This window comes from Euleptes europaea, chromosome 3 (genome assembly GCF_029931775.1).
Source record: "Euleptes europaea isolate rEulEur1 chromosome 3, rEulEur1.hap1, whole genome shotgun sequence".
Taxonomy (NCBI): Eukaryota; Metazoa; Chordata; class Lepidosauria; order Squamata; family Sphaerodactylidae; genus Euleptes; species Euleptes europaea.
Window position 1 is genome coordinate 46797734 of NC_079314.1, and position 12432 is coordinate 46810165.

Consider the following 12432-nt stretch of genomic DNA (forward strand, 5'->3'; position numbering starts at 1 on the left):
AGCTCTGTTCCTACAGACCTAAAGCTTCAGGCTGCCATTTTGAGCTGTCCCTTCTTGTCTCCATAATGCAAAATGTATATGTAATATCCCAATTGCCAGTGGCCAATTAAAGCAAAACTTGACATTATAGCAAGCTATCTACCTATGCTTAGGTCTTATATCAGCATCCTGCTGTGCAGAATGTTGATTGTCCCAAACAATTTGCTAGATATATTATTGCCATATTTGATGATGGATGTTCCAATCTTCTGCAGTTTTTTTGCTCTCAGGGGCATCCATTATAATTGGGAACTTGAAAGTCAGTCTTGAAGGAGCATATATTCTCTCTCAGTCATACAGCACTGAAGTACACAGCACAATTTCTATGAACTTTGGAATCCCAGTTGCCCTCCTGGCTTTCCATTAAATAATAAATGCTATTGGCCCCCTTTGGGGACTGATTTCCTGCTATTAAGCAAATCTGCAAAACACAATTGCTGGGTTTTTAAATTTAAGTACACATTTATAGAGAGCCCTGTGATGCAGTGTGGTAAGCCACAGTACCGCAGTCAAAGCTGCTCACAATCTGAGTTCAATCCTGATGGAAGTCTTTTCCAGTGACTCTTCTCTTCTCATAATATGTCCAAAGTACGACAGCCTCAGTTTAGTCATTTTATCTTCTAGGGTCAGTTCAGGCTTGATTTGATCTAAAACCCACTGATTTGTCTTTTTGGTGGTCCAGGGTATCTGTAACACTCTCCTCCAACGCCACATTTCAAAGGAGTCTACTTTTATTTTAGCACTAACAAAAACTGAGTACAAATTGTAATCACCCCCCATTCCATGCCCTCCTTGGAAGGTTCTGGAAGGATGAGGGGAAAGCCTCCCGGTCCCATCCTTTCAATAGCCCACAGGGTAGAGCCATGGATGGCAGCACAAGACCCTTAGTTAAGAGCTGTGAAGAGGTAAAGCTGCCTAGTCTCTTCCTGCTACCTCTTCCTCCTGTTTCTCTCCCTCCCTCCCCCCCAGTGCAAGGGTCGCTGTCTAATGGCAGTTAGCTGAATTAGCCCTAGTCTTTCTCTCTCTTGGAGTTCTGGTTCATAAACAACTGCTGGAACAAAATCCAGGCTGAAAGGACCCTGGGGAATTACATAGAGGTCATCCTCTAATGGTTCTAGCAACCCCAAAGAACTTTATTTCCCAGGACTCTCTGTGGTTTGGGACATTTCTGTGGCATTTTTTTCAAAATACCATGACACACAGGAGAAAAAGGATAATTGATGTTTGCCAGAAAATTAAATATCAATTAAATAAGAGCGTGTTGTATATAAAGGCTGGCTAATCTCCTATTAAGGAAAAATATCCCAACACGCAGCCACTTCCAATTCTTTTGTTATTTTTATATTTTTCCCATGCTTAGTATCTCTTTAAATACCAGTTCACAAAGTTTCCATAACACAATTATCAATACTAAACCACCATAGACAAAATAGATAAATGTCCACAATGTCCTGCAATCCAAGTCCTCAAAGAGAAATTACAGATGTCTTGCTGCACAGTGTCATCTTGCAATATGTCTTCTAAAAGTCAGCTGACAAGCTGACCAATAGGATTCCTCTTTTGCACAGCCTTTTAACAATCCATACTCAGTATCCACCGTAGTGAATATATGCAGGCTAATGCAATGATATTATGACAAGCAACCGGTTATGCCTTGTTTTGCTGGATTTCTGCTTCTTCAGATAATTACAATTTCATCCGATCACAATTTTGTGATTCAAAGTTCCATGCTCATGAGCCTTGGTGCCTATAAGGCTCCCTAACCTCTCTGGAGGCAAGGGGGGGGGGGATAAAAATATAATATTCCAGATCTCCTATAAGTCATGGCTTTTTCATTATTACAACCACAACAAACACTTATCAAATGCACTGTCATAAGTACAATGTGTTGTGTTTGGGAAAAGTCACAGTATTTTCCACCATGCAGAAGGCATACAGAGTTCCCCCACATTCTTTTGCATTACTGCAGCTCTTCCTACCCCTGGAAAGATAATTCTTGGGATCACAGGATCCATTGAAAGGAATGACAACAAAGGTTGGGCTGGAGTAAGAAGAGACTGGGGGGGATTATTTCCTCCCCTTAGCAGAGCTGCACTTGTGGAGGAGCAGCAATGAAGAAGAACAAGAGGAAATTATAACTTCTGCGCGTGTTGTTATAGGATACTGCCCAAAGTTCTTCATCCTTACTGTGAATTGTGCCCTCAAATGGCACCCTGGATATGTTGCATCATTTGGGGCACACCTGGTGCTTAGGTGGGCCATTTGACTAAGCTGGTCCCAGTTTCAACTATTTGATTTCCATTACTGTCCCCCCCCCCACACACACACACCCTGTCTCAGTATACAGTGACTATTCAGTGAGAATGATGGATCTTTGAAAACATAGCACCAAGGGGCACTAAATATCCTACCAGACATGGCGCAAGATTTGCTCCAGTGAATTTTATTGTATTGTCTGAATAGGAGAAGCGATGAGACACTTCAGAACTCATTACTTAGCTTGGAGCTTGTATCCATTTTTGTTCCAAAACTGTCTGGAAGATCTAGGGCAGGGACATAGACTGCTGTGATAGAAATATAACTAAAAAGAACAATTCATATGGTTCAGACCAGTTCACTCAGGCTCAAACTAGGTTTCACCTAAGAATTTTAGGATTATAGTCCCTTGCAGTTTTATACCCAATCCAAATTGTATCTGTAGTACAGGGTGCAGGGTTAATCTTTGTACCTAGAAATGGTGTGTAGAGTAAAAATTCCCCAGGGATGTGGAATGGTATAGTATAGCCCGATCATGGAAGCTAAGCAAGGTCGGTACTTGGATGGGAGACCACCGAGGAACGCAATGGCATACCATGTCTGCTTAATCACTAGCCTTGAAAACCCTATGGGGGTCACCATAAGTCAGCTGCAACTTGATGGCACTTTACACACACAAAAATTCCCCTCAAGCTGCTGTTTGCAACATTTGAAGGGGCATACACAACCATTTGGTAAATGTAAGGTTTTCTGTGCAGGTAGGGAAAACCATAGAGTTTCTGGCAATTCCTAGAGCTCCCTTATGTCACTTCCAATTTTTTACCAGAAGTGATGGGACACTGCACACAGTCCTCCCACCAGTTGCCAGGCACTTCTTGGCAGGGGTTGGCAACCCTATTTGTGGACAAATATCTGCTTCTTGGAGGGTGGGAAAAGAAAAATGGTGCAGGAAAAATAAACTATGGCACTGTGGTGATAGTCTCAAGTTGACCCCTTCCCCCTGGCAGCTGCTTTTCCCTTTTTAAAAACCTGTGAGAATTCCTAATCATGTATTTTTGGAATCCTGTCTAGTAAGACTTTTACTGTGTCCCTGAGGTGATGATGCAGCAACTAACTACTGTCCAAAAACAATATATATATTAATTGAATCTAATTGCCGCAAATCCTCAAGAATTGTTTGTGCTTGGTAGGACGGACGTAAAGCGCCATTACTGACAAATGTAATAAGATCCAACAGTTCCTTTCCTGCTGGGAGCTGAATTGGTAACACAACTTAATTTTTAATTCACAGATTACTTCCAATTCATCAGATGGCTTCCAGTTTGCAGTACGTGGACCTATCCTGCAATGACTTACCAAACAATTATTTTCTTACTTATATTATTTAAAGTCTGCCTTCCTTGTTGAGACTCAAGATGGGTTAGAGTAAATGGGTTACAGTAGACAAGTTGTAATAAAAACCCTTATAATACTATTAAATAATGCAATAAAACAATATTACAAAATTAAATAATAATGCAATAAAAATAATAAAATCAAAATATTTGTGAAGTTATAGAACAGGCAGAAATAACCAGTTTTCTTTAAAAAATAAAAACACAGGGACTAAAACTTGTATTGTGTTGAAATCAGTCACAAAGAATGAGTGGAGAATATTTAAGAAACAGTTTGTACTTTTTAATCAAACAAATTGCGTTTAATTACGAAACAAATGAGTTTCTAGTCGTTTTCTTTTATATCAGTCATAGCACCATTATGCTAGTTGCATCTTAAAAGCTGGAGATGGATGTTCTGCTTCCTCTAATTAGATTTAGATAAGCAATAAAAATTGTCTGGACTGTAATAAGCAAATCACAGGCAAAAAGGACACATCCTACCCTTCTTATGTATAAAATCTGTTTGAAGTCAAAAGAGCTAAACCAGCTGATCAATAAATTGGCTCCTAGTTGTAATTTTGTCTCATAAAACATTGTATGTTTTTAAACATTACAACTTACCTACACCAGATGTAATAATTTAAAAACTCTTCATAGGGAATCTGCCATTGGTGGTACCATTTTATAGTACAGTTCTGTTAGTGATCATGTGCTGATTTTGTTTGTATAAATGGCCAATCTCAAAAAAATATTCATACCTGGTAACTTTGGTTCACACACCGCTGGTAGAAGAAACATGAATGCATATTTGCCCTCACTTCCACGCACACACTGTAATGTGCAGTGGGGTGAAAGATTCCATACAATGTGCATTAAGACAGCACAAACTGTATGTTATAGGTACAGTGAGACACGAGGGTGTTCATGCTTCACCTCCATTTAGATGGAGGAGCCTACTCAGGGAAATGTTTGGATTAGCACAGATAGAGAGGAACTTGCACTAATGCACATATTTGTAAAATATGTAGTTAGGTTGTCAAGGCCAAGCCTAGCCGATCATAGAGTCATAGAGTTGGAAGGTACCACCAGGGTCATCTAGTCCAACCCCCTGCATAATGCAGGAAATTCACAACTACCTCCCCCCACACCCCCAGTGACCCCTACTCCATGCCCAGAAGAGGGCCAAGATGCCCTCCCTCTCATGATCTGCCTAAGGCTTCATATTGCTTATAGGAGACCAGGGTCACATAGCCAAAGAGACCTCTGCCGCCCTTAGCACATTAGCCCTGTACTCCAACTCTGCAGTTCCTGGTTTTAAAAGACCCATCAAAAGTATCTGCTAAAGCTAAAATGCCTAATGGATGAAAGTGGATGAAAAATTTGGCTTGAAGGCCAGAACTAGGAGAGATAGAAAATACACTTCTTAATAAGGAATATAGCAAGCCAACATTACATTTGCTTTTATTGCATTATTTCAATAAACTCATTAGACAACTTGATGACTTACGGGTCTCATTGGCCCTTTGAAAACCCCTACCGAAAGTACCGTATAGACCCATGTATAAGCCGACCCGCGTATAAGCCGAGGTGCCTAATTTCTCCCCCAAAATGGGGGGAAATTAGGCACTCGCGTATAAGCCGAGGGTCGGCTTATAACCCCTCCCCCCCGCAGGCTTACCTGACAGGGCTCTCCAGCGGCGAGGGTCCGGCGGCGGCGTGGCCCGGGGGGGCCTGGGCAGCCTTCCAGCGGCTGCAGGAGGCTGCCCCAGGCCGCTCCCGGCGGGAGGAAGCGGCGGCGAGGCCCAGGGGGACCCGGAGCAGCCTTCCTGCGGCTGCAGGAGGCTGCCCAAGGCCCCTCCCGCCCGGGAAAAATGGCAGGGGGGGCTGGAAGGGCCAGGGCAGCCATCCTGCAGCTGCAGGAGGCTGCCCAAGGCCCCTCCCGCCCGGGAAAAATGGCGGCGGGGGGCGGGGGGGCCTTGGGCAGCCATCCTACGGCTGCAGGAGGCTGCCCAAGGCCCCTCCCGCCCGGGAAAAATGGCGGGGGGGGGCTGGAAGGGCCAGGGCAGCCATCCTGCAGCTGCAGGAGGCTGCCCAAGGCCCCTCCCGCCCGGGAAAAATGGCGGGGGGGGGGCGGGAAGGGCCGGGGCAGCCATCCTGCGGCTGCAGGAGGCTGCCCAAGGCTCCTCCCGCCCGGGAAAAATGGCGGCGGGGGGCGGGGGGGCCTTGGGCAGCCATCCTACGGCTGCAGGAGGCTGCCCAAGGCCCCTCCCGCCCGGGAAAAATAGCAGCGGGGGCGGGAAGGGCCGGGGCAGCCATCCTGCGGCTGCAGGAGGCTGCCCAAGGCCCCTCCCGCCCGAAAAAAATGGCGGCGGGGGGCGGGGGGGCCTTGGGCAGCCATCCTGCGGCTGCAGGAGGCTGCCCAAGGCCCCTCCCGCCCGGGAAAAATGGCGGCGGGGGCGGGAAGGGCCGGGCCAGCCATCCTGCGGCTGCAGGAGGCTGCCCAAGGCCCCTCCCGCCCGAAAAAAATGGCGGGGGGGGCGGGGGGGGCCTTGGGCAGCCATCCTGCAGCTGCAGGAGGCTGCCCAAGGCCCCTCCCGCCCGGGAAAAATGGCGGCGGGGGCCGGGGGGGCCGGGGCAGCCATCCTGCGGCTTCAGGAGGCTGCCCCAGGCCGCTCCCGGTGGCAGGAAGCGGCACGGGCCCGGCAGCGGCGGCGGCGGCGGTAAGTTTCCCTCCTCCCTCCCCCCTCCCTCCCCCCGTATTGACCCGCGTATAAGCCGAGGCCGGCTTTTTCAGCCCATTTTTGGGGCTGAAAAACTCGGCTTATACGCGAGTATATACGGTAAGTGTAATTTCAGGTTTTAATTGATTCAAAAAGAAAAAAATGTATTTATTTTATTTATGTTATTTATAGTCCACCTTCCTCACTTGGACTCAAGGTGGATTACACAGATTGAGTCAATACAATTGATGGATGGGACATTCAGTAAACAGATTAGGGTTGTAGAACCAACCAAAAATCTAAAACCAGAACTGAACCAAAGCATATGTATTAACATGACACATTAAATGATGCAAAAATCATATAGTAGGATCCTAGTTTCAGCAAGTTATACACAGTAGTATAGACCATAGTCCCTAATAATTTATCTAGGGAACTTCGTGAAACATTTAGTACAGTGTAACTGTATTGCCTGTATAGAAAAGCCCTCTTGAATAATTCAGACTTACATAGTTTGCAGAAAGCCATGAGAGTGGGAGCCTGCCTGACCTCCTCAGGCAGGCCATTCAATAAGGTGGGGGCCACAACAGAGAAGGCACAACAGAGAAGGCGCAACACAGAGAAGTGTTGACTTTGCCCATTTGCAGGTTGGCCTCTGCAGAACACCTTGCTCTGATGAGTAAAGCTGTTGTGGCGGAGCATGAGGGAGAGGCAGTCTTGTAGATATCAAGGTCCAAGGCCATGAAGAGCTTTGTATGTGATAGCGAATACCTTAAATTGAGCCCAGTGCTGATGGGCAGCAGCGATGTGTCTGCAGGATGGGAGTAATATGCATCCTCACCCCACTCTCTCTGTATGAGGCAAAAGATGGGGGAGATTGCATCACCCTCAATTTAGATTTATTAGCTGACTGTAGTAGGAGACTATGCCATTCTTATCTTCATGTTAGTTGATGTAATACACATCCTGATACGCTGGACATCATATACAAGGTCAGTTTTAATTGGAAATTTGGGATATTTCTAGTTAGTGGAAGGGTGGTTATATGAAAAAAAAATTATAGGCATTATAACTTAAGATTTTTAAAAATATATTTTGTCATCTTGACCCAGGTGTGAGCCAAAAGCCATGTTATAAGTAAGACACATGGACTAGCTATGTTTTACACAAAGCCACACAGACTAAAAGGTAAACATGTAATTTCACTTTTTTAAAAACTAAAAAAAGTTTTCGGTTATTTTTTTAATTAAGATAATACTAATTAAATTTTTCACCCTCCTTTTTTTCTCCTTCCAAAAGGCTTTTATTTTTTCTTATCTTGAACAATGTTTGTTTACATCTCAGGATGTGTATTGTGAAATTGTGTATGTATGACCACTGAGGAAGGCCTCTAAAAGGCAGAAACGCGTCTGATCAGATTTTGGTCATTTTGTGTATTAGCATCAACTGTGTATGTGTTTGTAATATTTGTAACCATTTATTCTTTGTGCTTTTTAGGAAGCCTGTATTGTAGGCCCTGTGTTTTTAAATACAATTGTGCACACAATACAATAAAGGTATATTTATTTGTTGTTACATTAGATAGTGTCTAGCTCAACCCTTTTGTTAGTTTGTATGACTCAAGGCAGGAGATTACAGGATATATTTGCCGACAGAAGTGCTAATAATCCAACAATAAACTCTTAAGAAACCTCAGTTGTTAGGGACGTCCTTTGGTTTCTCATCTCTTATTACAGGGTCTTTATGGAAGTGTCAATTGCCTTATTTTCAATAGCTCTCTAAGGTCTCTTTAACAAGATTCTTTCCTTGTTTTACTCCTTGAATGATGTATGGTTTGAGACCAAGCCAATAAGTATTTTTAAGATCTTTGAAGAGCCGAAGTTATTCAATGCAATGATGGAACTGAAGCTATGCGCCAAAAATAGGGGTTATGCTTTTTTTACCAGCTGCTGTGAGTGTCGAAGAAAACTAATGTATTGATTTGCTTAACTCGCAAGTCTGCTAGGAAATTGCTCTACAGATTCATGTGTGAAAAACTGACTGTACTTTCAAATGTTTTAGAGCTGCTTGAAAGTATCCTAGCAACAGAAAGTAATGTATGGACACTTTTTAGCAGTCTGTTATTGATATACAGATATCTATTCTAGATCCTTCCTGAAGCATATTTTTGTGTCAAAGGAATACAGAAAACTCTCAGAGAACTACAGTTACAGCCCATTCCTGAGCTGAGGCGTATGGGGATGGTGGGGAAGAGGCACAGGAGCGCCTCTTCCTAAGCCATTTCCCCAATGCCGTTAAACAAAAAAAAGCCGTTTCACAAGGTTTTTTTTTGTTTAACTGGGGCTTTTTACCCCATTGAAAACAGTGAGGCGACGCTGTTCCGGCTGCCGGCGCAAGTGGCCGAAAGTGGCTAGGAAGCTGACCAAGCAGTGGCTCCTCCCACCAGCCCGCCCCCAGAAAATCCTCTGCGCCGGCGTGGCCTCTCCACCATAATTTAAGAAGGATGTAGACGAGCTGGAACATGTCCAGAGGGCAACAAAGATGGTGAGGGGTCTGGAGACCAAGTCCTTTGAGGAAAGGTTGAAGGAGCTGGATATGTTTAGCCTGAAGAGGAGCAGGCTGAGAGGGGATACGATAACCATCTTCAAGTACTCGCTGTCATATAGAGGATGATGCCGAGTTGTTTTCTGTTGCTCCAGAAGGTCAGATTAGAGCCAACAGGTTGAAATTAAATCAAAAGAGTTTCTGTCTAGACCAGTGGTCGGCAAACCGCGGCTCGCGAGCCACATGCGGCTCTTCGGCCCCTTGAGTGCGGCTCTGCCCCTAAGTGCCATACCTGCTGCTTCATCTCCCCCGGGGCCTGGGCGGCCGCGGTTCCTGCCGGCGCTTCTACCTGGGCTGGGGCTGGGGAGCGGGTCCACCTGCAGGAAAGGCTGGAGATCGAGGGCTACGCCTAGGCCCGAGCCGTGTGGCTCGCGCCCCGGGAGGAGGCGGCCCGCCCCAGCGTACATGGAGAGGTGCCTCGCGGGCCCCGCAGCCCCACCGAGCAGGAGGCGGCGGCGGCGCACAGGTGGGGGGGGAGGCGGCCGGGGGGGTGGCCAAGGGCGGCCTCTTCCCCTGGTGGTGGCGGCTGCAGCACTCGCCTGCGGCGCAGAGCGGTTGCCCTGCAGGGAGGAGAGGCACTATCCGCAGCCGGCCTGCCCGCCACAAGGCGGAGGAGGGCGGCTGGCTGGCTGGACCCCGTCCCCGGGGCAGTCCTAGACCCCCCCCCCGCCAGTGGAGAGGAGGAGGAGGCAGCGGCGCATTGCGGAGGCGCATCAGCACGGACTGCGCCGACGGTTCCCAGGTGGGCGGGCGGCCCAGGGAAGCCCACCCCCCGCGACCCCCGGACGATGCCCGGAGGAGGAGGAGGAGGAGGGGCATGGCGTCGACGTCGGGTGATCACGCAGGGCCGGCGCGGCGCCTCCTGATCCCCTCCCCGCCGCCAGTGTTATTTATGTTGATGGGACTTAATAAAAGCGAGCTGATGGCTCCATAAATAATTGCAGGGTGGGGGAAATGATGGGGAAAGCAAGCTGATTTCCTGCCCCCTCTTTCTTCTCCCTTTATTTATTTAGGTGGCTCTCAAAAGAAATCTCAATCATTGTTCTGTTGATATTTGGCTCTGTTGACTAATGAGTTTGCCGACCACTGGTCTAGACATTAGGAAGAATTTTCTAACAGTTAGAGCAGTTCCTCAGTGGAACAGGCTTCCTCAAGAGGTAGTAAGCTCTCCTTCCCTGGAGGTTTTTAAGAAGAGGCTAGATGGCCATCTGTCAGCAATGCTGATTCTATAACCTTAGGCAGATCATGAGAGGGAGGGCACCTTGGCCATCTTCTGGCCATGAAGTATGGGTAACTGGGGGTATGGGGGGGAGGTAGTTCAGAATTGTGCACGGGGTTGGACTAGATGACCCTGGTGGTTCCTTCCAACTCTATGATTCTATAATAAATCTTTCATCTGTGTGTAAGCCTTTTAATGGCTGTGACCATTAACCTGGCCCTTTAAAAATTGAAAGGGCCACAGATGCAACCAGCTTCTCGGGTACATAGTACTAGTGTGTAACGGGGGGGGGTGTCCACAGGTCCTGTCAACAGCAACTATTTCGTTCACATCTGTTTTTTTCATTGGCTTCATTCACAAGGATCGGTGCTGATTAGTTCTGCATTCATCACTCTGTTTACATATGACCAAGTGGGAGTCTCCCACTTGGTGGGTGACAGGAAGGACTACTTGGTTGGCCAGGGTGAATTATTTATTTATTTATCTATCTATCTATTCTATCTCTGTGTGTGTGCTTTTTCTTTTGAGTATTTCAGGATCTTAGAGGGTGCAGCACTGAGAAGATGAATTTCAGATCCCTGTTCGGCTATGAAACTTACTTAAGTTACTGCCTAGTCAGCCTTGCAAGGTTGCTGTCCAAGGTTAAGCTGCCTCCCTCCTATCCTTTCAGGAAGGGTGGAATATAAATGGAATTTTAATAAAATATATATGGTATGTGAGCCACTGATTCTATTTTTGGAGGCAGACATTGTTACTTTGGCCTGTAAAGGGATCTGTAAAAAGTGAAAAGTGGCTATTGATTTATTAATTCCAGAGGGGGTAGTTTTGTTGGTCTGTTGTACCAAATAAAACAGAAGTCCAAGGGCCCCTTAAACACGAACAGTGTTTATTCCAACATGAGTTTTCATGTATCAGAGCCCACTTCACTTGGACTCACTGAGCTTAGACTGGAGTAACTCTGCCTAGGCTTGCACTGTAGCTGTGTAGGAGTTTCAAGTGTTCCCCTACAGTGCATGTGGGTGGGTATTGCCTGTGGTACTCCCATTTAGGCTTCTGGTCACTGCCATGCATTTGCCGTGCAAATGACCTGACAAATGCCGTGAGCACATTTCAGATTGGTACATAATGCATGGAAAGCTTACGGTTTGCTCATGTTGCAGCCCTTGATGGTAATGCAAGAGTGTTCTGGGATCCTGACAACTGGTTTTATATTGTATATGGATGGATGGGTGTGTATTTGATGACAATAAAAAAGACAGGTGGAGTTTGTATGTGTGACCTTTTTAACCTTACCTTAACAATTCTGTTTTTCCCTCCTGTACAGATGATGGGAATGCTTAAAACAAGCAAAGGTAGTGTGAATTTGACAAATGTAAGTGTAAGCATGGCGCCCAGTGGGACATGCTGTGTAGTGTTTTGTGTGCTTCTGCCGGACTGTTCTGCATGGCTTTCTGCTGTCATCTTGTGTTACCCAGTATCAGGCAGCATGTGCAGTTGTTTTCTTTAGCAATGCTGATTTCTTTTTTATTCCTAACTTGCATTTTCAAAACTGTGGGTTGGATTTAGCACAGCATTTCTGCAGGCACAAGGACTTCTGCCTGTGAAGCATCCCAAAATGCCCCCAATATCCTGCTCTGAGGGAGTGGGGGATCCCCAGGAACAGAATTAGGGGTATTTTAGGTTGCTGTGGGATGGGAAATCAAGAGAGTTATATCTCCAGAAATACTACCCTGGATCCAACCCAATATGACCAACGGCCACAACTTTCTCTAAAGGTCCTTAGAAAAATATGTTAGCCCTATACAGCTGTCTTTATTTTTCTATTTTTGTGTGTATATATAATATAATTTTGCTTAGCGAGCTGTAGCTGTCCGAGTCAGGCTGCTGTGGTATATTTTGCAGTTATTTTGAACTGATACCCATTTATACAGGGATGTCCATATATCTACATAGTGGCAAAGTGGCTTTTCTTGTAGGTTTCATATCTGGTTGTTCGCTCAGTCTGGGAGGAATATCAATAAGATGTCCAATGTGGGTTGTCCAGCAATAATGTGCATACAACATCACAGTGAAACCAGTGACAGTTCTCATGTGCATTCATGTGTACCAAATGCTCCTGAAACATCATGAGTGGGAAACAGGTGTTTTGCAGAGAAGGGCTTTTCCACATGGTGTTTTTTCCCTATCGGTTCTGGCCCCATACTGCTTTGGTTTATCT

The 12432-nt window shown here is 46.0% G+C and overlaps 1 protein-coding gene across 2 annotated transcripts in view; it reads left to right on the plus strand.

The window, feature by feature from the left end:
• The window catches only part of LHFPL3 (LHFPL tetraspan subfamily member 3), a 228645-nt gene that overhangs the window by 192163 nt on the left and 24050 nt on the right, over positions 1–12432 (plus strand). Inside the window, exon 3 of one of the 2 annotated variants that reach the window (XM_056846972.1) lies at positions 11539–11586. The exons of the other annotated variant lie outside the window; for it this stretch is intronic. Coding sequence (XP_056702950.1) covers positions 11539–11555 — 17 coding nt within the window. The 3' untranslated portion in view covers positions 11556–11586. The remainder of the gene's footprint in view (positions 1–11538; positions 11587–12432) is intronic. 2 annotated transcript variants of the gene reach the window in all.